General features: G+C 49.6%; 2 protein-coding genes across 5 annotated transcripts; both read right to left on the bottom strand.

Moving 5' to 3' along the window:
• Window positions 1-1,896: 1,896 nt before the first annotated feature.
• Ints15 (integrator complex subunit 15) lies at window positions 1,897-15,194 on the bottom strand. Of its 2 annotated transcripts, none has more exons than XM_048436818.3 (6): window positions 14,785-15,194; window positions 14,011-14,232; window positions 11,433-11,598; window positions 6,817-7,341; window positions 5,747-5,786; window positions 1,897-2,678 (listed from the first exon to the last, which is right to left on the bottom strand). In XM_048436818.3, the coding sequence occupies exons 1-6, from the start codon at window positions 14,944-14,946 to the stop codon at window positions 2,477-2,479; spliced, it is 1,317 nt and encodes a 438-aa protein (XP_048292775.1). In that variant the 5' UTR covers window positions 14,947-15,194; the 3' UTR covers window positions 1,897-2,476. The 2 variants fall into 2 exon arrangements, with proteins under 2 accessions (XP_048292775.1, XP_048292774.1); XM_048436817.3 differs by having other exon boundaries at window positions 14,755-15,193.
• Window positions 15,195-16,150: 956 nt separating this feature from the next.
• Window positions 16,151-25,921, bottom strand: Zdhhc4 (zDHHC palmitoyltransferase 4). 3 transcript variants are annotated; one of them, XM_085683691.2, is made up of 8 exons: window positions 25,763-25,921; window positions 24,984-25,160; window positions 22,930-23,054; window positions 21,758-21,831; window positions 20,083-20,261; window positions 18,446-18,571; window positions 17,396-17,640; window positions 16,151-16,504 (listed from the first exon to the last, which is right to left on the bottom strand). In XM_085683691.2, exons 3-8 carry the CDS (start codon window positions 23,044-23,046, stop codon window positions 16,214-16,216), a joined length of 1,032 nt encoding a protein of 343 aa, XP_085539817.2. In that variant the 5' UTR covers window positions 23,047-23,054; window positions 24,984-25,160; window positions 25,763-25,921; the 3' UTR covers window positions 16,151-16,213. The 3 variants fall into 3 exon arrangements, with proteins under 3 accessions (XP_085539817.2, XP_085539819.2, XP_085539828.1); XM_085683693.2 differs by having other exon boundaries at window positions 25,010-25,160; XM_085683702.2 differs by lacking the exons at window positions 20,083-20,261; window positions 24,984-25,160; window positions 25,763-25,921 and having other exon boundaries at window positions 22,930-22,973.
• Window positions 25,922-27,038: the final 1,117 nt, after the last annotated feature.

Genomic DNA, 27,038 nt, shown 5'->3' with positions numbered 1-27,038 from the left:
AAAACAAAACCCTTAAAAACTTCAACTAAGGTCATAGTCTGCATGACTCTACAGATAGCTCCAGAAAAGACTATAGAGAAAAAGGGGATGGGGGTTGCTCAAGCAGGGAGATAAGAGGAGTAAGTGCGTGCTGAGGTGTATCGGCCATCTTTTGGGGAGACTGCGGGATTCTAAAACAGGTGACGCTGGAATGACCATGTGGGGATACAAACTGGGTGAATGAATTCTAGCTCAAACTGCTCCTAACAAAGCAAACACCGGGGATAAAGGATAGCTAAAAGGGTAACGTTGTTTGTTACCAAGTCTGGCAAGCTGAGTTTGATCACTTTGTGAGGTAACATTGTGGGATATAGTTTAATATGTACTTCACTTGTTTACGCTGTGGAATATTTGTTTAATGATGTAAAGATGTGTTGCATTTGTTTAAATCCATGAAGCTGTTACTTTGCCCGTCTAAAACACCCAATTGCTCTAATAAAGGGCTGAGCAGTCAATAGGTAACCAGGAGAGAGAAATAGACGGGGCTGGCGCTAAGAGAATAAAAAGAATGAGAAGAGAGGGAGGAGCAAAAAAAAAGAAAAAGGAGAGGAGGATGCCAGCGGCCAGGCGTACAGTCAGTTATGGAGTAGCGAGACAGAAAGAAATGTAAATAGAATAAAGTAACGGCCCAGAGGCAAAAGATAGGTGGGAAAATTTAAGCTTAGAAAAGCTGGCAAAAAATAAGCCAAGCTAAGGTTGGGCATTTATAAGAAGTAAGCCTCTGTGTATTTATTTGGGAGCTGGGTAGCAGGCTACCAAAGAGTAAGAGTTAAAAAAAGACCAAAGGATAACCAATGCCAACAAGTTGTTTCCTGATTTACACACACACACACACACACACACACACACACTAAATGCAAAAAAAAAAAAAAAAAGGTTCAAGGTCCTCCATGATTTTTATACAGAGAGTTCAAGGTGAGGCCAGGCTACTCAAGACCCTGTCTTGAAAACAGCAAACAAAAGCAAACAGGGCCAGAGGGATGGTCCAGCAGCTAAGGAGGCTTGCTGCTCTTCCCAATGGCCTGAATTCAGATCCCAACACCTAGTTAGGCTGCTCGCAACCATCTGTAACTCCAGGTCCAGGCAATCCATGCCCTCTGTGGAGACCTGCACTCAAGTACACATACCTACACACACACATACATGTAATTTAAAAACGACCAGAAACTCCCCAAAGAGCCATTTTCCTAGGTCCTAGTTCAGTCTGGGAAAGTCTGTTGGAGGCCGCAGTGCTCAGAGAGTAACTGAATTTGAGTAAATCGTGTGAGAACGGATAGAACTTTTCCTCAGAACTTTCTGAAATGGTGTGCACCAACGCCAAACCCCGGTCTAGCCCGGTGCTCAGCTCTTCCCTCCAGGAGGCTTCCCAGCAAACAGCCATTCCTCAGTCCCATGCCAACAGATTTACACATAACTATGAAAGACATTTCAAAGGGACATTAGAGCCAACCCTCGCCACTTCCTCTTATAGTCTTTATATAGAGTTCATGGCTCTTTCGAGCAATTTTTTATTTTGTTGTTTGTTACCACCTTCCAGGTGATGGGATTACAGGGGTGCCCCCACATGCCACTTTGTGTGTGCATGTGCACATGTGTGTACAGATGCAGGTACATGCACCTGGAGATCAGAAGACAACCCTGGGTGTTGTTCCTTAAAGTGTTTTTGCTGGTCACTGACCTGGAATCCACCAGGCTGGCCAACCCGTATGGGCTGTATGTGAATACATCAAATTTTTAAAAACTTAGATATCCACATAGCTGGGAGTGTGGGTCATTGAAAAAACACCCGCTGAGTACATGCAAAACCACAGGTCTGAATCCCAGCACCACAAAAAGGAAACTCCATAATGCCTATAAAACTGTTTAGAAAAAATTTATTTTGAACACATGAAAGGAAAATTTAGAGATACCCCGCAAATAAAACACAGAAGATCCTTTCCAAGGTGATGGGGAATCCCAACAGGTGTCCCTGAGCAGTGCCCAGTGCTGCATACAAGCATGGGTCTCTCCCTCCGCACTCTGAGCTCACGGAGCTGCGGAAACCTCGCACTGGTGGCAGAGACACGGCACATTCCTGAGGCAGGGCAAATGGACCCGAGGGACGGCTTTCCCGCCAGCGCTCCCTGGTGGCGGGCTGCGCGTGCACGAGTGCCGCCGTCACTCTGAGACGGGCATACTTAACACCCGCAGCGCTCTCTGCAGAGGGCGGAGTGCACTCCCTTTCATCCATCCAATCTGGATATTTAACATGACCAGGTAGGAGGCACCCGGGCACCAGCAACTTGGGACATCAGTACCAAGACGGTTCTACCAGCTGGAGAGACCACCTGCTGCCTCCCAAGGGTCCTTGTCCCTGGGGCCAGCATCCCTCTCTCCAAAGGCTTCCTTGGCCCAGGTGCAAGGCACACAAGCCGCTTGGCGGCTCAGAAGGGCCAGCCTAGCGGATGGGCCTGAATGGAAACGTCACGCCTGAGATGAAGGTGTGCCCTGGGTGTGTAGGCAGGGCTGGGTGGGCGGCTGGGTGGGCTGGCACAGCGCCATAGGCGAGCGGGGGTGTGTGGATGTGCGGGTAGAACCCAGGGGGAAGAGCGGTGTGCGGCGACTGTTGCACTGGGCCTGAGATCACCAGCTGGAGCAGGCTGCAAACACAAGGAGAGAGATTAGGTTCAAGGCCCCAAGCCCAGTGTCACCACCTGGGCATCCAGCTTGTTCTCCCAATAGTACAAGCATGATAGTACTCCAGAAGCTGTCTGTCCCTTGGAGCACAGGAGACTGGGGAAGGGGAAGGGAGTGGAGGTGTTAGCAGGATCTAGGCCAAGACTGAGTAAGAAGGATCCATGGGGATAAAGCTAGACCCCACCAAGGATGGGTGGAGGCGCTCCACACGGAACCACGGGCTATGGGACAGCCATACTCCTCAGCCCTCAACTTGAGGAGTTATCAGAAAGGAGGGAGCCTCAGTTGAGAAAATGCCTCCATAAGATCTGGCTGTCCACTGTAGGTGGTGTCAGCCCTGGGCTTTCTATAAGAAAGTAGGCTGAACAAGCCATGAGGAGCAAACCAGTAAGCAGCGCCCCATCATGCCCTCCGCAGCAGCGCCTGCCTCCAGGTTCCTGTCCTGACTCCCTTCACTGATGAACAGTGATGTGGATGGGGAAGCCCAATAAAGCCTGTCCTATCTGAGTTGCTTGGCCACGGTATTTCATCACAGCAATGGTCACCCTGGCTCAGACAGCTTCCATGTCAGCCTGGGCCAATGCCCATTCACGGTGCTATCTGAGGGCAGCAACACGGCCACCAGGAAAATGTTAAAAAGGTTGAGTCTTGACTGCACTCCATATATAAGCTCCAGAGAGTGGCTTTTCTTTTCTTTTTTTAAATGTAAGGTATTACTTTTATTAAATAAGTAATATTTATTTTTGTACATAGTTGTAAGTGACTCTTCAGCTTGTCTAAAGGCAGCACTGGCTCCTCCCACTCTTCTATAATGTTAGTTAGCCTTGATTTAGTTCTAGGAAATCGGGAAGTTTTCCTCTTATTCCCCAGATCTGTATACTACAAATGGATTTCAGAGCACAAAGTAAAATGAAGTACATATAAAAGAACAGTTCTAAGTACTGACAAGTTTTCTTTGCAATTAGGTAAATTTTGGCTTCTTCTCAATACTCTGTACTCAGATCCACAGCCCTGGCAGAGCTGAGCGGAGGTGAGGACACATTCATGTAACAGCAAAGTCCCCGTGGCTCAAACAAGAGCACATGGTGACAATCGTCAGAACTGACGCAGTCTCAGTACTGGGCTATGGGCACTGCTGAGATCCAGAGTCCGATGCATCTCAGCCCCGGGTACTCCCGAGCCCCAGGGCCTATGATACCAAGGCCCCTCCAGGACCCTGAGGTCTACTGTGAACCTCTCTAGTACCTCTTTTTCCTTCCCTTTCTCCATCCTCCAGCTCCTAGAATTCCCCTGAGTTCAGGGCTGGTCTAAGACCCTGGCTCCTTTCCAGCCGTCAGCTTTAAAGCTCAGCACATCCATCCAGTTTGAACTCAGTCTGCCAAGCAGCCCGGGCTCTCTACAGAGGACGCAGGTACCTCCAGCTTAAGTCTCTGCCACAGACACAAGAACTCTGCTCACCCCTGTCCAGACTGAACCTCAGCCTGGCCATGTGCCTGGAGTTTATCACCAAACCCAGCCTTCCAAGTGACCCTCTTGCGCCCTCGGCCCCTAATTCCTCCCTGTGTGCTGTCTATACAACAGAGCCTTATGTGGTGACGGCCTGCCCCCAGGTGGACCTCCCGTGCTTCCCTAAGGAGGTGGTAGGACTGTCGCAGACCCTGCTGTAGACCCAGAGCCCACAGGAGCCCTCAGCCAGTACTGTGGGCATGAAGAGAGCTGGCACAGCTAAAGGGCTAACGCTCCTCTAAGGCCTTTTCAAAAAACAAGAAACAACCACACAGATTTATTTTTATTTTCTGTGTACAAATGTTTAGCCTGCATGTATGTCTGTGTACCACATGCATGCAGTACCCACAGAGGCCAGAAGAGGGCATTAGATCTTCTGGAACTGGAGTTACAGCTGATTTTAAACCAACAAGTGACTGCTGGGAACCAAACTCAGGACCTCTCCAGAGCAAGTGCTCTTAACCACTGAGCTATCTCTTCAGCCCCTCTAAGCCTTTATTTACATCACAGTATCTTTTTGTTACAGTAACTCTGGGCAGCCAGGCAGTGGTGGCACCTGCCTTTAACCCCAACAGACTAATCTTTGAATTCAAGGGCAGCCTAGTTTACAGGGTGAATTCCAACACAGTTAAGATTATGAATAGAAATCCTGTCTCAAACAAAACAAAAAAAACCCCAAAACCTCTGGAAGAGAAGCTCAATAAAAACACTTAAAAGCCAGGTGAATTCAAGGACAGTCAGGGCTCCTCGGCCAGACTGTCTCAAGCAAGCAATCAAGCAAACAAACAAACCAAAAAACTTATTAAGCCTAGAGAACACTACAGAGGCCAAGCTGGCACACCCTTCTAGAAATTTAGCATTTCCAGAAGTTTCTGGTCTGGTTGGAAAGTCAACACAAACCAAGACATCAGAACTCATAGTAACACAAGTGAAACTCAATTGTCGTGGAGCCAGATTGTTCCCCATGATGATCGCGACTATGGAGGGACCCACGGGACAGAGGAGATGCGATTTTTCACAGTCTGGCCTTCACCACCCTAGAGGGAACTGAGACTCAGAGGCATAGACAGAGATGGCCCAAATGCCACCGCAAATCTCTCAGAAGCCACCACCAGCACACCTAGTTTTTGGGAGGTGGCCCTGTCCCTCCCAAACAGATGTAACTTGGGGTCACAGAGAGTGACAGCATACCATCCTCAGCACAGACTAATTCTAGCCTCCCATCTAAGGACAGTCACGGAAGGGAAATGCCCGGGTTCTGAAAGGGACAGCAGCTGACTGAGACACTGTGACCAAGGTCTGCTCTAACAGAAGCTTACCATCTAGCGGCTCTGAGTGACACTGGGAGGACGCTGCTGTCTCCCCCACCCCAGCAAGAGGGCCACTGAGCCTGCTTTTCCCTGCAGAAAGCTCACCAGTGGGAACTCGCTCTGCCCCCCAGGAAAGCAGATCTGTCCTGCTTTGCCTTCCAGCATCCCCACCCTGCCCCAGCAGTGCCAACCCACTTAGAGACTAGGATACCTACTTGTTATGGGGTAGCCGGGAGCACAAGGTTCTCAGGTCATCTGAAACCAAGGAGACATGAGATTAGATCCGGGGAGACTGAGTGCTGAGGTTCTTAACAAGAATACTGGACAGACAGCAGGGACTGTTGTGGCAAGTTTTCAGGCTCCTTAGAAGCTGGGCTCTCCTGCATGGTAGTTTTCAATTTAAAAACAAACCCCAAGGGGCTGGAGAGATGGCTAAGTGGTTAAGAGCACTGACTGCTCTTCTAGAGAACCTGGGATCGATTCCTAGCACCCACTTGGCAGCTCACAACTGTCTGTAATTCCCAGATCTGACACCTAACACAGACACACATGCAGGCAAAATAACAATGTAAAATAAAGTACAAAACAAAACATAAAACACAAATGGAAGGAACCACTTAGGAAGGGGTAGTCCTGAGAACAATCTGTTGAGTTTCGGGGACAGAGCCAGAAGTCAGGGCTCTCACCGGGTTATCAAATACCCAGGGTAAGTGGGGGAACTCATCGCTGGCAACCCTCAGCTGAGGACACAGGCAACAGTCCATCAAACAGCAAACAGGGCTGGTGCCACAGCTCAGTGGCAGGGTGCTCAGTTAGCACGCAGGAGGCCCTAGCGCAGTCTCTAGTACTGCCCGCCCTCCCACCAAAAGAGGGAACCAGACAGGGAACACATTCAGGCATAGTGACTCACTCCCAGAATCCTAGCACTCAAGGGCAGAGGCAGAAAAACTGCCGTTGTTTCAGGCTAGCCTGGGCTACAGAGCAAGATTTCTCCCCCACCCCCGGCTCTCTCTCACACACAGACCCCCAAAAACTTAGTCCCCCGAGGAAAAGTTCTGTATACTCTAGTGGCCCTGTACCAAGAGTCAGGCGGTATCTAAATGTCCTATAGAGAGCACATTAGCACCCCAATGCAGGGGACTCTGGGGGTATTCCAGGACTTTCCACCAACCTCCCTTGTGGTCACCAGGATAGGGAGCAAGTCCTAAAAGCAGCAAAAGAGGTACCTGTCTAGGACCCCCTGTCCTTTCTGCCTACACCAGGGGGCCGTGGGGTCAGCAATTACCTCTAGTACAGAGCAAGGCCCCCGATGCCATGGCCACCTGCAAGGCCTGGGCCAAGCGGTCCAGTGCAAGCTCGATCTCCTGGGAGGCATTGAGGGGGTTCAGTTCATCTGCCAGTCTGTTGATCTCCTCCACAAGCGGGACCATGTGGTCAAACAGGATGAGTCCCAGGCGCCCGTACAGGTTCTTCTCGGTCAGGTGCAGCTGGAGCGTCATCAGGACTTGCAGCACACTTAGATGGAGCTTTGAGTACAGCACGTGCGAGTCTCTGTCTGTGCCCGTGCCCGAGTCCTTGGCGACCTTGTGACCCATGTGGCCATTGGAGAGACGAGGCTTCTTCCTCTTGTAAGCCAGAGGGGCCTTCACGCACCAGCGGATCAGTCCAATGAGGGGCGTGAGCTCTAAGAATCCTACGGGCAGGTTGGTGGCAATGGGAGTATTTAAAAACGTGATGAGAATCAGCCTTGGGTCCTCGAAGATCCAGCTGACAATCATTTCTAGCAAGTCCAAAGGTGGGATGAGGTCATCTGCAAAGAGACATTCAGTTGGGAGAGGCTCTGGCCTTGGAGGCAGGAGCAGAGTGCACAGTGGGTGACAGATACAATTTCACGGTCTTCCTGTCTGGGGTTCAAGTTCACCCATCTCCCATCTCCTTTCCTATACCTGCTCCATGGGTTAATATCCTGTCCCCAGTATCCAGGACTTATGGCCAAGGTCAAGGTCCCCCCAAGAGAAAACAAAAAACCAAACCCCCAAAACACCCCAGTAAGTTAATTCCCTTGAACCACATCACTCACCCTGACATGTATTTATTAATTTACTTGTTTGTTTGTTTATGGGGGTGCCATGGAGCATATGTAAAGGTCAGAGGACAAGCTGCATGAGTTCCTTCTCTTTGCCACTGTATGTGGGTCCCAGGGATTGAACTCAAGTTGTCAGCTGGGTGGCACATGCTTCTATGCACTGAGTCACGCGACCCGCCAGTTTCTAGCTCAGAACTACCAGCATACTGCACCCGTCTCAGGTGCAGGTTTCTACCCTAGATCCAGTGTCTCCTCCATAGCACAGTGACAGCTACAGTGGCTTCAGAGAGTCGCTTAGAGTCTCACCAGTCATCTACCAGCCACCAATGGCTGTCTCAGCCCCAACCAGCCTGGCCCCTGAACAGCACTAATGACAATGGAAGTTGCCACTGACTGTGTCAAGTCTGGTCCTAATCCTTTAGACAGACAGACCCACTTAATCCACACAGCACCCCAGACTGCTCCCCAGAAATAGAGGCAAGATACTGTTGAGTCCTTTCTTGGGATTCATTGGAAGCACACGGTGGGCTTGTATCTGACCCTGACAGCCTGGCTTTTATGTCACCATGCTACACTGCTCAATTTGCACCCAGCATGGTATATGCTCAGGCTGGTTGTGGCCAGCCTCCTCTCCGGGATGAAGTATTCTCAGCTCTGGGAAAGCAAAGCACAACTAAGTCCCTTCCTGCGCTTGGCTCAAGCGTGTCAGAGAAGGACTTTGGAAGCAAGGCACGTGCTCCCGCTATTGCAATAAGGTTTCCAGCCTCTCTTCCTCTGGAAGACGATCCTTTCTGAGACTGTTCCCACTCTGGCAAATGCTGCCCTCCAGCAGTAGGCAGCAGCTCAGGTCTACAATTCTATGGCAATCCTGGTTCTGTCCCTTGATTTCCCAAGGACAAAGTGAGTAATGCCATCTCTATTTCCAGCGTATGCCCAGGCCTCAGTGGAGTTGCCCGCAGTAGCCTGACGGCAGCATGTGTACAGGTAAAGGGGGATCTGTGCCCTGCCTGTGTGCACGTGGTAAGTGTGCTTAGTGACTGAATTCTCCATCCCCATATAGGAGGCCCATGCTCTTAACTCTGCCCTGCAAGAAGTGGTACTGTGTGGTTGAGGGATTTTCTTCTTTTGCTGGCGTGGAGGTACAGACTCCCCCAGCATGCTGTCTTCCGCAGCCCCTAAAGGCAGCACTACACACCATTTTGACAACTGTCTTCAAGGCTGGAGCCAGGGCTGGTCACTGTGGCTTATGTGAAAACATCCTGTCTGGGACACACAGCACAACAGTGGCTCCCCAGGCCTGACTTTCCAGTCCACATGTGATCACCCACTCTCAACGTCAAGGCCCACGTCCACCCTGTCGGTCTAAGGTGACCGACGGACTGCAAGGAACTGCAATGAGGTGACTAGGTCTAGTGACATCTCTCTCACTGGAAAGTCAAAAGCCCGAGTGCAAGTGCTGGCTAGCGACTGCTCTTAGGAACTTGGACAAGTGACCGAGGAAGCTCTGCCTTGGCAGCAGGGCTCTGCTTCAACCTCAGAGGCAGACTGTTTGAGGAAAGAGCATGGGGCTACAAGTGAATGCATCCGCATACTATTTCCAAGTGAATGTTCTAGAGAGTAACAGTTTAGGTTTACCTATTTTATTTTATGCACATCAGTGTTTTGCTTGCATGTATGTATGTACACCACATGCATGCAACTCAACCGGGGTTCTCTGTAAAAGCAACAAGTGCAGCTGGGTGGTGGTGGCACATGCCTTTAATTCCAGCACTCGGGAGGCAGAGACAGGCGGATCTCTGTGTGTTTGAGGTAAGCCTGGTCTACAGAGAAAATGCCAGAACAGGTTCCAAAGCTACAAGAAACCCTGTCTAGAAAAAACAAACTCCCTCCCCTAAAAAAGCAACAATGGGTAAGAAGTAAATGGAGACACACATATAATAAAGGCAGCTGACAAACAGGAAGTAGGTAATATTCCCGAGGGCTCTCAAACTGCTGGCTTAGCTATCAGATCAGGACAAGACACCACTTGTCAACCCCCAGGGCAGAAGGCAGGAGGAGGAAACTGAACCCTAGCACAAAAGCAGGTCCAGAGCTTCACTCTACACAGAAAGCCACACATACCTTTGCATCATGGGAAAAGAATGAGCCCGAGCCACACAGCACTGTGGGGGCCACGGAAGACAGATGAGGAAGGACTTAAGCAGGAAGCCCCGCCTATCCTGTCGACCCTGTTCCTGGAAACGTGTCCATGACAGAGGACACAGTCAGCAAAGTCCAGCTCGGGAGGCCTGAGCCCTCTGCCCCCATTTAACCAGTCAGTCGACTGCTACCTGACAGGGAAAAGGGACACTGGGCTTTTCCTGGTTAAAGTCAAACCCTCTCCTGGCTAGCATGGGAATCTACTGAGAGCCGCTGAGGAAGTCTCAGAACTTAACGGTAAACCTGGGACTGAGGGTGCGGCACTACAGCTAAAAACGGTTTACCTGCTGGGGCAATGGCTCTGTGGGCAAAGATGCTCGGTGCCAGTTCTGACAGTCCGGGTTCCACACATGAGACCCAGATGGGGAAAGGAGTTGCCCTCTGACTGCCATACACATGCAGTAGTATGCAAATGCCCACACACAAACACACACAAAATAAATAAACGTAATATAAAAAAAACCTAGAGGTTTAACTCCAAGGTTAGAGAAATGGCTCAACAGTTAAGAGTACTGGCTGCCCTTCCAGGAGACCTGGGTCGCTCGCTACCGTCTGCAATTATAGTCCCAGGCATCCAACACCCTCTTCTGGCCTCCATGGGCACCAGGCATGCACACATGCAGGCAAAACATCCACACACAGAAGAAAAAGAGAAGAGGAGGAAAATGGGGAGGAAGAGAAGAAGGACAATCCTAAAAAAATAATAAAATAAGGCCAGGCGGTGGTGGTACACGCCTTTAATCACAGAACTCAGTCAGAACTCAGAGGCAGAGGCAGATGGATCTCTGAGTTCTAGGCCAGAGTGGGTTCCAGGACAGCCAGGGATATACAGAGAAACCTTTGGTCTTGAAAAATAAAAATAAATAAATACGTAAATAATAAAATAAAAAGAGCACTTGCTGTTTTTCCAGAGGACATGAGTTTGGTTCCCAGCTCCTACACAGGGCAACTACCTGTGACTTCAGCGTCAAGGAACCTGACAACTCTTCTGGCCTTCCTGGGTACCCACTCTTACCTGTACATACTTACACATATGCACATAATCAAGAATAATCTTGGGGGAGGCAAGTCATGTCTATGGAAAAGGAGCTACCTCAGCCTCAGGCTTGGGCTTTTTAAGCTCATCCCTACCACTCAGACCCAAGCAGCTGGGAAGAACTAAACCAATGGAAATGGTCTAGATGCCAACCTTCAGGCTAAGCCCACAGTAAGGATGTACACTTCACAGTTAAAAAGTCATGGCAAGGGGCTGGTGAGTGGTTAAGGGGCACTCACTGTTCTCTCGGGACCTGAGTTCAGTTCGCTATGCAGGGAAAATCTGTAACCCAGCTCCAAGAGATCTGACATCCTCTGCTGGTCTCGGTGGGCACTACACACATGTGGCAACACATGCATTGTACACACACACACACACACACACACACACACACACAAAATAATAACAAAACCAAAACAAAAAGCGAATGTAGTCATTGGCGCATGGGATGTAGTTTCACGGCAGACCGCTTGCCTAGCATGCACAGAGCCTTGGGCTCCACCCCGACACAGCTCAAAGATAAAGGCACAAAGCTGGCGTTCCCTAGGAGGTGCTTTGACAGGAACAACTTGACACTTACCCGACGACAGGTCGTAGAGCGCGGTCACGGACGTTATGAACTGGCAGCAGAAACGGGGACTGGCGCTGAAGATCTGCTTCAGCGTCTGAACCGAGCCTGGCACCAAACAGCAGTAGTCATCCACGAGGGCCCTGGCTAGTCTCACACAGTAGACCACGGGCGTCCGCTGGAAAGAAGCCAACAGCACAAGTCACTAAGGAATCCTGAGCTAGCAGGCAACAGTTGAACACAAACAGTGAACCTGCCTGAGTGGATCCGTGGAACCAGTCCACCTCCCACCCACATATGTGAGCTCAGCACCACTGAGACGGCCATGCTCCTCTGCCTGCTATCCCAGGCTGCTTCTGCACTAGAGGACAGAGGAGAGATCCTACAACAGGGATTGTGCAGCCTGCAAGGCAGAACATGGACGGAAACCTTACACCAGTCTTTGTCTGGCAGCTGACTTTGGTAAGATGGTTGCTGAGGCCAGACACCACAAATCAAAGCTAGTCATTATTACCACTTTGAGGTTCGGAAGAGTCTGTGAACTGTCAGGTGATGAAATGTTCCAGCTGGGCACGGTAATCCATGCCTTAAGATCAACGCTAGGAAGCCTAAGGCAAAAGGATCAGGAATTTTAGCTAGCCTTGTCTTTTAAGATTTTTTTCTTTTGCCAGGCGGTGGTGGCACACGCCTTTAATCCCAGCACTCGGGAGGCAGAGGCAAGCGGATCTCTGTGAGTTCGAGACCAGTCTGGTCTACAAGAGCAAGTTCCAGGATAGGCTCCAAAGCTACAGAGAAACGTTGTCTCGAAAAACAAAAACAAAACAAAACAAAACAAAAAAATTTTTTTTTTCCTTTTTTGACTTAGTTTTTCAAGACAAAGTTTCTCTGTATAGCCCTGGCTGTCCTAGAACTCACTCTGTAGACCAGGCTAGCCTCAAACTTACAGAAATCCGCCTGCCTCTGCCTCCCGAGTGCAAGATTTTATTTTTAGCGGTGTGTATAGCGGTCTCTGTGAGTGTGTGCATGTGAGTACAGGCACTGAGGGAGGCCAGAAGAGGGGGCTGCTATCCCGGCCTGGAGGGCTAGGTAGTTGCAAGCTGCCTGACTTAGGTGCTAGAAACTAAATGTCCTCAGTAAGAAGAGACTGTGGTCCTAACCACCAAGCCATTCCTCTATCCCTTTGCATACCGTTTTTAAGATCTAATCATTTTGTCTAAGAAATAGATTTTTCATTTATTCTGAAGATGAGGCCATTTTTCCTTATTAAAAAAATTAATTTGGGTCGGGTGGTGGTGGCACATACCTTTAATCTCAGCACCTCAGCACTCGGGAAGCAGAGGCCGGCAGACCTCTGGGAGTTCAAGGTCAACCTGGGCTACAAGAGCTAGTTCAAGGACAGCTAGGACTGTTACACATAAAAATCTTGTCTTAAAAAAAAAAACAAAAAAACATCAATTTTGGGCCAGGTGTGGTATCACGAACCTTTAATCTGGGGAGGCAGTGGCAGGTAGAGCTCTCTGTGAATTAGGGGTCAGCACGGTCTACATAGTGAGTTCCATTTCAATCAAGTTTATACAGTAAGACGTTTTAAAAGAAAAAAATAGGGGATGGTGAGATGACTCAGTCCCACAAGCCTGACAACATGAGATAAACCCCTGGAACCCAAATAAGGGTAAAGGGCATAAGGGCTGAAGAGACAGTTCAGTGGTTAAGAGCACTGGTCGCTCTCCTAGAGAACCCAGGTTTGATTCCCAGCACCCACATGGTGGCTCACAAACATCTGTAATTCAAGTACCTGGGATCTGAAGCAACTTTTCCAGCTTCCCTGATTCGAGCACCAAGCACACAGGTAGTGCACAGACATATATACAAGCAAAATACCTACATACAACAACTATTTTAAAATTAATAAATAATAATTTAAAAAAATATAAAGGTGAAAGGAAGCCAGGTGTGGTGGCGCATGCCTTTAATCCCGGCACTGGGGAGGCAGAAGCAGTGGATCTCTGAGTTCCTGGCCAGCCTGGTCTACAGAAGGAGGTCCAGGATCGCCAGAACTACAAAGAGAAACCCTATCTTCAACAACAGAAATTAGTAAAGGTGAAAGGTGTGAACTGACTTCACAAAGTTTGCTGACCCGCACAGATGTGCTGTTACAGAAAACCACACGCACATCATACATGCACAATAAATGATAAAAATTTGAAAGCAACTGGGTGTGGTGCCGCACCCCTTTAATCCCCCGCACTCGGGAGGTAGAGGCAGGTGGATCTCTGTGTGTTTGAGGTCAGCTGGTCTATATTTCAAATCAGACCCTGTTTCAAAAACAAAACAAAGCATAACCATTTACTACTGCATGCATAAAAAGGCTACAATTCCAGAGCCAGGCACAGGGCTCCATACAGAGTCCTTGTCACAAACTAACTAACGTGATGCTCTATAAAGATGGGACTAGGTATAGCACGCAGGCAGAAATGATTGAGGACATCACACATGTGTGAAAGAACTCTACAGACATCCAGTTAAATCCAAACGCTCAGTATCCTGTCTACGGAGACTCTGGGAAGCAAGACTACTCCGAGAACAATACCTGGAGCCAGGAGGCCGCACATTCCAACACGGGGATCCTACACACAGCCACCGCCATGGAGACCAGCTTTCCCAACAAGCTCATTCGGCTGTCGTCGGCTTTGTTCCCTTGGGGGCTGAAAAGGGAGGAGAAAATGATCTGCCGCACAGAGTCCTTGCTCTGCTCCTGGAAATAACTGCACATGATTTCAAGAAGCTGGAGCTCCTGGAGCGAATTCAGTCTCTGTAAAAAACAAATCCGGGAGAGAAGCTGTGAGAGATGGGGCCTGCGCCCGCCCCTTACCTCCCACAGTAAAGGATTAGGGAGTGAATGCTTGAAATCCCAGCACTCAAGAGGCTGAGGCTAGAGGATCTTGAGTTCTAGGCTGGCCTGAGCTACACAGTACATAGAGAGACAGTGTCTCAAATAAAACAAAACCCAAAAAACCAAAACTGTACCCCCCGCCCGAGTATATGTTTTCACCTTTCTGAAGCCTAAGCCCCGGGGGTTTACTTAACCCCTTGCACAAGAAAAAGTCGTGCATCTAATTATGCAACATCCCAGAGGACCCAGGACTCTAGTGATGTTAAGTAGCCAATTCCCAAAGTCTCCTCCTGGATCATTGGTGAACGACTGTCACACGCCTGCAAAACAGGCACGCGGCTAAGCAACGCCGCTGGACTGCAAGAACGGGGGACTGGAGGAGGCGGTGAGACCTCGGGACGAGCGCTTGTCACCGAGCGAAGGCACGGACGGGACGGGCACCTTGGGCTGCGCGCCGCGCTCCTTGGGCACCTGGAACACGAACTCTTCCAGCAGCTCCACGGGGCCCTTGTCCACGATGGGCAGCGGCGCGCTCTGCAGCTGGCTGCTGAAGTAGATGTCCAGGTGGTACAGCACCTCCTTGGCGGCACTCAGCGCATCGCGCCGCAGCAGTGAGTGGCGGATGTCGCTCATGGTGCGGCCGCCGCGTCCCCGCCGCGCGTCCCACTTCCGCCCGGAGACAAAGAGGCGCGATTAGCCTGGGCTCCGACGCGGGCCGGGCCGCGGCCCCCGCCCGCCCGCCGCTACCTGGCGCCGACCCGCTCAGGGGGCCATCGTCGTCGTCGCCGTCGCCGCGGGTCAGCGGGCGTCCTGAGTCCGACAGCAGCGCCCAGAGCCGCGGGAGCCGACGCCGCTCGGCCGAACCGGCGGCGGAATGCCGGGGCGGCGACGGCGGCCCGCAGGGGCCAAGCTCAGGCCGCGGCCGCGCGCTCTCGAGGACGCCCCCTGGCGGTGAGACCCGCACGGGCTTGCACGAGGACACGAGGCCCCGCCCCGCCCCGCCCCGCAATCTTGGGAAACGTTTCTGATCCTACACCAGGTGTGCAAACCTTCTGCTGCTTCCCACCACCCAAGGGCATATCATTAACCCCGGGGGCTACCGGGCCCGATAATGCTGGTAAGCACCCACCCCCACAACACCCTGCTTCCAACTTCTGTTCCCAGAGCCGATGTTTCCTAATTCTCACCTGGCCCCTCCAGACTGCTATGCTCTGGCCTAGCCCAGGAGGACTATGGGAATCTTAATACAAGGTGCAGCCTACATGTTTTCTGCTCCTAAAAACCCTCCCACCCTACAGCAGCCCCCACTCTCACCCCAGGATTTTTATACAATTTATGGGCAATCATTTACGCTTCATACTGAACTAGCTGGTGGTAAAGATTGGAAATTTTTGAACAGAGCAGAAAAGTCTTGAGTGTGGCCCACTCACAGAACAATGAATAAGAGCCCTATGGTTGCTGAAGGTAGGCCTCAGTGAGAATTTGGTTAAGGTGATGAAGATCTCATTGGGGAGAACACACTAGGGAAAGAGTGTAGCTGGGCACAAACCTGAGACATGGAGCTGCCAAGACCCTGCTATACATCAAGGAATAAGGTTGTATGGTCCTTGTTCAGGTGAGAGAATGCAGTGAGAGACACAACGATCTTGTCACCCACAGCCTTGACCCTCCTGACACTTGGCCCTTGGAGGCTATTGGTTCTAGCAGGAAATCAGCAAGCGGGGAGTCTGCCATGGGACCAGGAAAGGTTTGTGTAACTCAGCAAGCCCCGCTTCCCTTCTTTGCCTCCCCATCAAAAGCCCATTCATACTCTCACATCAGAAACCAACACAAACGATGCTTAGAAAATAGCCATCTGTACAGACAGATGTGCGCTGTATTCCAAAGACCACTTCCCAGGCTACTTTTTCTTCTTCTCATAACAGGGGATGGCAGGCAGAAAGATCTCGTGAAGATTGCTCCAGAACCCGTGCGAGTGAATGTTCTGGTAGACGTGAGGCTCAGTCGATGTGGACCTGGCCACCAGAGGGCAGTGCTGGCACCAGGCCCAGTCCCCTCTATACCACTCATTCGTGGTCTGGTTAGTGGCAGCCAGGTACAGAAGGAAGCATAGGTAACCGGCCAGGAGCAAGCTCAGTACCATGACAAAGCCCAGTAGGAAGATGATCCTTGGGAAAGCCAGGAACAGATACTGGGGGTAGAAAGACACGCATGTTAACAAATTGACTATGACACCTGTGAACACAGCCGTGACTCTATGCGATGGCGCAGAGCCACCACCTCAGTTCAGCCCATGCGTCAAATCTTACATACCAGGCAGTACATACAGCTCAGAGGTACAGCAATGCTCTAGCATTTGTGAGGCCCTGGGTTCAAAACCCTCTTTCTCTCCTCTCTATATCTCTGTGTCTGTCTCATGAGCACGCATGTGTATGTGCGCGCACGCACACACATACACACATCTGAGTTCATATTTCACTACCCATAGGTTAGTGCAGATCTCAGATCTCATTCTTTGCACTGTGGACAGTGGCTAGTGCAGACAGTGGTCAAAGTGCTGAGAGTAGGTGTCTGGAGAGCTCAACTATAAACAGGACAGAACATTTATTTCTCTTCCCTCTTACACACACACCCCAAGGCCCAGGAACCATTACGGAATGGAGGTCACAAAAAGCGTAAGAGCCAGAGGGCAGGGAGGATCAGAGTCAGACAGTGTCTTCTGGACAAGATAGGATCATGATCTCATGGCAAGTGTCATTGTCTGCACAAAATCAAGCCAGGCAACATGCCAGTAGAGCCCCTACCCCTAACTGAGCAGCCGTAGATGGTTTATGGCTTCTGGGGGAAAGGCAGTCAGTTTCCTTTAAGAGTCTGGGTCCTAGGAGGTTGAGCATGATCCAGTGAATGACCCCACCATTATGAGACCTCACGGGTTTAAGAAAAGAAAAAAGGACACAAAGTTGGGAGGAGCAGAATCCACTGTATGTGTTTAGGAAATCCTCAAAGAATTAATAAAAATAATGTATTTTTAAAAAGAGTAGCTTTATGTCTTTTTTCCCCCTGGGACCCAATGCAGAATTACCTGAATAAGAAAGACTGTGTCTACAGACTGGAAATGCCCAAGGTCATCAATGTAAGTTTCCTGGTACAGATCTGACGCTGCCACTAGTTGGACCAGAAAGGCAGCACTCAGAATGGCTATGGTGGCAGCCGATGCCGTCAGTGTCAAGAGGTAGATGAGGAAGAACCTGGTGTTCCAGGCTCCGATGCAGTTGTTCACCCAGACACAGTGATGATCAAAACGGTGCACGCACCTGTCACACACCCCTGCAAAGAAAGGAGGTGGTATGGCTAGCGTGTCCTTGTGGAGACAGTAAGAGCAGGCACACTGGCCGCGGCTTACAGACTGACCACTGACGGTTCGGGAGCAGAGCAGCCATTGTCACCAGGCTTTTAGCGCCGCAGCTTATGATGCTGGGAGATGGCTCAGGATGTGAGTGCTTGCTAGACATGCGTGATACGGGTTTGGATCCCTACCACGGACAGATGCCAGGCAGGTTTGCGGCTTCCCAGGCAGAAGGCCACAGAATTCCCTGAGCTAGCTAGCTACCTAGACTACTTGAACGAATCAGTGGGTGGATTCAAGTAAAAGGCCAACCGTTGATACATACGATGAAGAAGACCCCTGACACCAACCTCTAACCCCCCACACACACACATTTAAGAAAGAACTGCAGTGTGCAGCTACTAGAGTCACTGAGCACCAAGTAGGGACAAGAAAAATCAGAAAAAAAGTTTCTCGACATTAACAAAGTTAGTGGGTTCTGACTTATGCAAAACTCTTGAGTTCAATGTGGACACCAGCGTGGCACAAGAGTGAGTCTAGAACTTATTGTGGACAGATGTGACTTTGGGGTGTGCGTTCTACAACCTCCGTCCCCTTCAGTCCACTGTTCCACCAATCGCCAGGTGAAGGAGCATGCTTTAGTCCTGGGTTCGGCTGTTGGAAACCTGGGAGAATACACACGGAGCTTGGTGTGTGCTTCCTCTGCAGTATCCTCTTGTGTGCTGGCGGGTGTGTGCTGGCGGGTGTGTGCTGGGGGGTCTGCAGAGCCCCAGCAGCCACACTTACTGCAGTGCTTGGACCGAGCTGGCTTCCATAAGTCACAAGTGGAGCACCTTGAGTTCTCTGGAAACATCACATCGTCAAACTCGTAGACTTGCAGGAGCAATGATTCGTTTGTTTTATTGATGGTGCCTGAGAAGGGGAGGGATGTCAGTTTTAAGCAATATAGTTAACCAAGCCTACGATACCCAAACCAGCACAATGCAGCTAAAAACATAATGTTTACTATTTTAAAAAATTCACTCTATTTTCTGTGGTGTTCATGTATGCAGATGCACACACACGTGTGCGGAAGCTGGAAGCAACTTCCAATGTTGCTTCCTAGGTATCAGTCAGCCAACTTTTTTTTTTTTGAGACAGATTCCCACTCACTTGGAGCTCAGCAACTAGGCCAGGCTGACTGGCCACCAAGCTCCAGGGTTCCTTCTGCCTCTGCCTCCCAGCCCTATAAGTCCAGGTTAGAACCACTGCACCCAGCTCTCGGCTTTTTTTGTAGGTTCTGGAGATTGAACTATGGCCCTTATGCTTGGATAGCAAGCACCTCACCAACACAGCAACCGTCCAGCCCCTAATTCACGTTGAGTAACTGGTCCGTTGAGACAGAACTCAGGAACCCAATTCACTTCTTTGTTTTATTTATGTAGTAGCATGTGTTTGAGTGACTAATGTGTGTGGAGGTGTGTGGGCTACAGCACATGTGAAGGCCAGAGAACAGTGGTATGGAGCCCGGTCTCACCTCCCACAGGACGTAGGTCCTAGGGATCAAATTCATTGCCAGGCTTGTGCCACAAGTGCCTTTACCCACTGAGCCATCTCAGTCCTTTATATGGCCTCTTGAGTCAGTTTTCACACTGTAGCAAGGCTGGCTTTAAACTTGACACAATCCTCCTGCTCCAATCTCCCAAGTGCACAGATTATAGATGAGAGCCAATTTAAGCATACTCGATTCCGTGGTCAACAAGACTCCAGGGTTATGTGGCCATTGCCACAATCAACGTTGGAACACTATCCTCATCCCTGGAAAACATTTTTTAAACAGTCGTTCCCAATTCTTCTCTAATGCACTTAGAGAAGTGGAACCCAAACCCAGTCAGGCAGTGGTGGTGCACACCTTTAATCCCAGCACTCGGGAGGCAGAGGCAAGTGGATCTCTGTGAGTTCAAAGGCAGTCTGATTTACAAAGTGAGTTCTAGGACAGTCAGGGCTGTTACATAGAGAAACCCTATCTTGAAAAACCAAATTAATTAATTTAAAAAATAAAAAGGAAGCTGTGTCATACTGACCACGGCTCTAAGTAGACATATGCAATTAAATGAAAATTTTAAAAACTACAAAGGATATTGAAACCAGCGTGGTGACATATGGCTGTGATCCCAGCATTTGGAAGAAGTAGGAGGCTCCTGAGTTCAAGGTCAGTCTGAGACAGAGAGCAAATTCCTGTCTCAGAATAAACAATGTATATTGGAAGATTTCACACTAGTTAAATAGCCCATGGGTCAAAGACCAAAAATAAAATAGGAAACACTCAAAACTGAAAGACAGTGCAAACATGGGGGGGGTCTTCTGCCATCTTCTAGGGACTGCGTCACCTGTGGCACAGCAACACGAGGCCTGAGCTGTGACCAGTCTGACACCTGACTTACCCGGATTGGCTGAACAAGTCAGGGTGAAGAACAGCAGGTTTATGCCCAGCAGCAGATAGGGCAGGAGAAGGTAAGGCAGAGAGAACTCCAGCTCCTGGCAGTAGCCAAATATTTCCAAGGTGTACTCAGCATAGACTAGCCCTTGCAAGAGCAGGTGCAGGACAATGAAGGCGGGGTTGCTGGAAGGAAGCACAGGTGGCTTATGCACAGGCCACTCCCAGATGACATCACATGAGCCCAAGGAGCACAACCTAGGCCAGCCGCTTCCTATAAGGGTTAAATAAGGGCCCAGTGTGGCACACAAGCCTGTCATCCCGGCACCTTGGGGATGAGCCAGGTTTGCCTTGAGTTTGTACCAGGCTAGCCAGAGCTACATAGTAAAGCTCTGTCTCATAACCAAAATAAAAGCTAGGCGTGGAGGTGCAAACCTTTAACTCCACCACTCAGGAGACAAAGGCAAGCAGGTCTCTATGAGTTCTACATTAAAAGTTCCATGCTAGCCAGAGCTACATAGTGAGACTCTGACTAGAATAATAGTAGCAGCAGCAGTAGTAATTGGGGCTGAGACGGTGGTTCAGTGATTGAGAACATTCCCTGCTCCTGCAGTGGACCGAGTGCAGTTCCCAGCACCCACACGGTGGCTCCCAACCATCCATCACTCCAGTTCCAGGGGATCCAGGGCCGTCTTCTGGCCTCCACCAGCTCCTCCACCCATGTGATATACACACTCAGGCACACACACAGAAATATTTTTTAATGAAAACCAAAAACGCATCTTGCATACATCTTACAGACATTTTTTTAACCATCTTTTAGAGTAGGAAGGCCTTCTGTCTATGTGTCACTTTCATTGGTCAAATAAAGAAACTGCCTTGGCCTTTTGATAGGGTAAAACTTAGGCGAGAAAAAGAGAACAGAATGCTGGGAGAAAGAGAGCAGAGTCAGGCAGATGCCATGGCTCTTCTCTCCAAGACGGACGCTGGTTAGACTCATGCTGGTAAGCCACAGTCAAGTGGCGATACAGATTATTAGAAATGGGTTGAATCAATATGTAAGAGTTAACCAATAAGAGGCTAGAACTAATAGGCCAGGCAGTGTTTAAATGAATACAGTTTCCGTGTAATTATTTCAGGTAAAGCTAGCCGGGAGCCGGGCGGCAGGAAGCAGCCCACTGCTCCTTTTACAACAATCTTTACTTTAAAGCAGGCGTGATGGTAGTAGGCACAGTGGCTCGGGACTGCTATCTCAGCATGGGGAGGCTGAGGCTAAAGGACCGCCATGAGTCTGTCTGGTCTATGCAGTCAGTGCCAAGCCAGCCTGGGCTTCAGGATGAGACCCCATCTCAACAGAAACAAAACCAAGTGGCCATGCTGGTCTGGGGACATGGTTCAGTGGTTGAGGAAGAAAGCCTGACAGGCATGCACAGTATCCTCAGCTCAATCCCCAGCACTATAATCAGTCAATAAATGAAAAAAGTAAAACCAGGCACCTTCGAAGCTCAGAGATAAATGATAAATGATCTGTCAGGAGAGGTCCCAAACCCAGCACTCTGGAAACTTCCAGGATCCTTTTACTTTCTATGCTGAAAGCCACAAGACACTTCCAGAAGCCATGGACTGGCACCACTCAGTCACCCAGACTGAATCTGGCCATGTCTAAACCCAGCCACAAATACCGTGTGTAGAAGAGCTGATGAAGAAGCCTCCGCCCGGCCCTCTGAAGGCATTGTGGGATTATGCCGGAGCACACCTGAAATCACAGAAGGGTCAGCCTCACTTCTCACTCCCCTCACTCCCGCACAAGTGAGATTTTCCACAGGCAGCTACCAATGGTGGTGATTCTAGCCACTGTTCCTTCACAGGGCACAGAAGCAATGCAAGAGAATAAAGAGGACTTGTTTCTATACCTTTCCTTTCAGCCAACTTGCTCACATTGCTACGGTGCACGCGTGCACAGATTGTTTCTGTCTACACATGTGCACATGTATGTGGTCAGAGGTTGGTGTTAGGTATCCTCCTTGGTTGCTCTCCACCTTATATATTGGCACAGGGTCTCTCCGAGCTTACCTATTTGGCTGGTCTAGCCAGCCAGTCTGCCCTGCAGTTCTCCTGTTATTGCCTCCAAGTACTAAAATTACAGGTTGGACACTACCCCAGCCAGCATTATTGCACGTTCTGGAGATCTGAACTCCAGTCGTTACGGCTGCATGGCCAGCACTCAGCCATCTCCTCAGCTCCCCCTCTATTTTTGAAACAGTCTCATCATGTCACCTAAGCTAGCCTGGAATGTATGATCCTCCTGCCTCAGCTTCCTAAGTGTGAGGACTTAGGAGGTGTAGACAACTTCTCCATTTCTACTTTGACTGCAAAGAATGTATATACCAGAGTCTTTTAAGAAAAGGGAGTGGGCAGAGGCTGGTGTGAAAGCTGCCTTTTCCTTACTACGTGTTCAAAGTCCACCCCAGATCCCCAGAGTCCTCCCAAGTCAAGCTCTCCTCATGGCCACTTGCTCCCATTTTGCTTTTGTCCCCAAAGGAAGATGGATGGTATGACGTCAAATGACAGTGGGCAGTTGGATGCTCCGCGTTCTATTCATATGCCCCCCCTCCTCCCAGTCAGCCTTGAAAATTAGACCTCTCTCAAAGCAAAATAACAAGATGACTTTTTGTTCGTTGGGACACAGGATCTTTCTGTGTAGCCCCAACTGGCCTTGAATTCCCAGTCCTCCTGCACCAGCTTCCCAAGAGCTGGGATTGAAGGCAAGACTCCTGAGACCTGGCCCAGTGAGCGCTTCCGACTATGCCTACAGTATGGCATTCAAACTTCAGCAGTATCCAAGGATTGCTACCTGTGCTCCTTCCAGGACCAGGCTTTTCAAACGCTGGTTCTTTGTGAAGATGCAGATCATGACAACGCCAATCAATAGGAAGGCCAGATAGAACAAGAAGAGAACCAGGAAGTCCATGCTGGAGGCTGCAGGGAAAGACAGCATTAGTGACTGCAGTTGCGGGAGTTATCCCGGCAAGTATCCCAAGCCCTGGGTTTATGACTGTGTTAGAGATCCACACCCTGATTGGCCCATCCTCAAGATGAACACTGTGGTCTGCCTTCAGGGCAACAAATCCCTTTTATTAGTTTTTCTGTGGGCTGTGTGTGTACTTGTTTGTGTGTGCACATGTGTCTACAGGTGTACATAGACATGTTTATGTGTGCTCAAGCCAGAGGTTGACATATTTTCCTCAATTATACTCTATTTTATTTTAAATTACATTTTATTTATTAGTCTCTGTGTGTGTGTGTATGCGCGCGCGTGTGCGCACACACACACACACACACACACACACACAAAAGCATGCAAAAAACAACTTTCAGGAGTAATTTCTCTCCATCCACCATGTGAGTCCTGGGAATTAAACTCTGGTTCATCAGGCTTGGCAGCAGGTGTCCTTACCCACTGAAACATCTCACTAGTCCTGGGGCTTAGTTTTCTTTTTGCTATTGAGACTGGGTCTCACTATGCAGATCAGTCTGGCCTCAGCAGAGATTCACCTGCTTCTGTATGCTAAATGCTGGGATGAAGGTGTGCGTGACCATGCCCAGATTTTAATATTTGAACATTTGTGTATGTGCATTTGTCTGAGTGTGGGTGGATCATGCCACAGCATGTACATGGCTGTCAGAATACAACTATGGCGTTGGTCCTCCTCCCCCATCTTGCTGTCTGTTCACTGTGGGGTACGTCAGGCCAGCTGGCCTGTGTGTTTCTGATGACCCTCCCGCTGTGCGCACAGTGGGAAAACTAGAATTACATAGACACATAATACGACATCAGGCTTTGACATATGTCCTGGGGATTTGAACTCTGGCCTTCACACTTGCAAGACAAGTACTTCACTCACTAAGCTAGCACTCTGTCCTAAAGTATTGGACAAGGCAACATCAAGTCAGTAGGTTCCTTTCTTTCCTGTCAGTACTGAGGACAGAACCTAGGGCTTCATGTGTGCTGGGCAAGCAATCTATCACTAAGCTACCACTCAGCCCTTACCCATATTTATTTGAGGTATGCGCCTCTCAGAGCCCGTATCTCTCAGATTCAGCTGGACAGGCTGGCCAGCAGGTCCGACAGACCCCACTGACACCTCCTCCCCTGGGCTGGGATTACAGACCTCTGTTGCCCACCACATTCTATTTTCTTTCTGTCTTTTTTAAATAAGATGAGAAGGTACCTTTTATTTTACTATTTATTAACTTTAATAAATAAAGTTGTTGTTGGGAGTGGATACTTGCAAGTGCGTGTTTGCAGGCATGAAGAAGATGTCGGGACTCGATGCTTACAAAGTAAGCACTCTTGCCCACTGAACTATCTCCCAGCCCCACAACTTTTTGCTTTAACATAAGGTCTGGTCATCAAGTTTGAGTCCTCAAGATTACAAGGCATTATCAACAGAGCCACGCCCAACCCCTCATTTGTTTTTGTTTTGTTTTTGCTTTTTTGAGACAGGGTCTCACTACGTACCTCCAACTATCTTGGAACTCAGAATTCTCCTGCATCAGCTTTCAGATTATTGGGATTACCAGCAACAATATCTTTTACTTCCTTAAATATTCACATAGGCACTGATAAAGTTCCCCTTCCCCCAAGAACCTGCGGACCTCATCAGAATGAGCAATTCCTAAAAGTAATCAGGGTCCCACACCCAGAATCAGGCATCGTGTCCTATTAATCAGGTCAGTGGCCACACTGTCACGGACCACCACAAGAACCAGAACACAAAGACCTGTGTTAGAAACTGGGAAAGATGGCATTGGCTTTACCAGGCAGGATTCTGGGTCAACATTCCAACTCAGATAATCAAACCAGAAACGATTAACAAAAGAGGGAACAAAACAGGCCATTCTCACAAGGTAACAGAAGATCTCCCGCCTACATATTTCTCTCGGTCAGACACTGTTCCAGCGGCACCTCCAGCATTCATTCCTCTCGTCCACATCCACGGAGAATTCAGATAGCACCTCTGCGTGGAAAGCGCTGTGCGTCTGGAACGCGGAAAGACGGCGACATGGTTGTTCCAGAACTAGCTGCGGAGACAACCAAGTGCAACGCTTACACAATATTAAGTATCAGTGGCGGGGGACGAGGGTGGGGGGTGCACTGCGAAAGGCGTTTGGAAGTAGAGGCTACTGCGCCGCTGCTGAACTGGGACGAAAAGTTGAAGTCCAGTTGTTTGGGATCTACCGTCCCTATAGCTGTCACTATCACTATGGGACTCTCTGAGGCGCCCTCACCGGCGAGATTGCCTCCATGAGGTCCCGAATAGTTTTCCCTTGCTGGATGCTTTCAGAATACATTATATTCAAGACCTTTGCATACTTGAGCTCACGTAAACTACCACTGTGGTGGGACCGGGGAGGGGTAGTGGTGAATGGAGGTCATTCTATGACCAGATCTCGGATGCATCAGGCTCAGAGGAGATAAGGGAAGCTCTGTAGCAGGTTGGGAATCGTAGCTGCGTCCGGAGCCCCGAAAGAGGACCAGGCGGACAGCCGACTGGGAGGAGAGCACAAGAGCGGGGTGCAGGGGGCTCGGAGGAATGTGATCCCACACATAGCCAGGAGGTTTAAACACGGGGTGCGACGGCCGCCCAGCCTAGATGTCACAGAGCCTTCCGAAGCTGCCTTACCCCAAGCTCAGCCAACTGTCAGCCACTCCCAGCTGGCGCCATCTGAGCTCTCCCGGATTTTCCGGCGCGTCCATGGCGTCATCAGTGCCCGCGACAAGGATAACTTCCGACGGAAATAGTTGCCCGAGGCTGGGAATTTTGGGGGCTTGGACTCTGATACCGCTAGTACATTCTGTTGTTGTTGTTGTTTTTCCCCCTCGCCTATCTTCGTTGATTTTATTTCTCCTCCCTCTTCCTCTTCTCTTTTAACATGTCTGTCTCCCTCCCTCTTCCTCTCCGATCCCTTCCTCTCTTCCTTCCCACCTTTATTTTTACTTGACATTTTCCTACATGTATGCAATGAGTCTTGGTCATTCCACAAACTACACTCATTCGCCCCTCTACCGACTCCTTCATTTCACAAAGCCCCCCCCCATCCTGTTTTGTGGCTTCTGTTTGATTCTTGTGGGTGGGTTTGTTGTTCCCCGCTGAGTTTAATTCGGTTTTCTTGTATGAACATGCATAGAAAAGCTATTTTCATTTTTTTTAAAAAAAATTTTTTCTTTTTAAAGCTAAAATCTCTGCACTGGGCAGTGGTGGCATAAACCTTTAATCCCAGCACTCGGGAGGCAGAGGCAGGCGGATCTCTGTGAGTTCGAGGCCAGCCTGGTCTATAGAGCTAGTTCCACGACAGGCTCCAAAACTACAGAGAAACCCTGTCTCGAAAACACAAAAACCCCTAAGGTCTCTGCCTGCCATAGTGGTGCAGGCCTTTAATCCTGGCACTCAGGAGGCAGAGGCAGGTGGATCTCTTTTAAGTCTAAGGCCAATCTGTTCTACATAGGAATTCCAGACCAGCCATGGATACATAGCTAGACCTTGCCTAAAACAAAACAAACAAGCAAACAAAACTAAGGTCCCACCACATCGTACCAAGCTGGCCTTGACCTTTTGCACCTCCTTGTCTCAGCCTTCCTTTTGTTGGGGTGACAGGCATACACAACCACACCCAACACAGGAACTGGAATTTTCTAGCACCTTTGCCAGAAATAAATAAATAAATAAGAGGAGACTTTCTTGGATCTGGTCCTGGAGAACCGCTGGGCTGTGCAAAACAGCCTAGGTCTTTCTGTGTCCTGGGAGGAGCTTGGTAGTGGCCCTGACAACCGGCAGGTACCCTAGCAGAAGATCTGTGTCTAACTGGTGGGCTGTTTACTCAGTCAGCCACATTACTGGGACCTGGTCCAGTCCCAGCATCTTCCACTGCAGAAGTCACAACATGTCCCCCATGTGAGTT

Source organism: Myodes glareolus, chromosome 2, assembly GCF_982192425.1.
Source record: "Myodes glareolus chromosome 2, mMyoGla1.1, whole genome shotgun sequence".
NCBI lineage: Eukaryota > Metazoa > Chordata > Mammalia > Rodentia > Cricetidae > Myodes > Myodes glareolus.
This window is presented reverse-complemented; position numbering and strand designations above follow the sequence as displayed.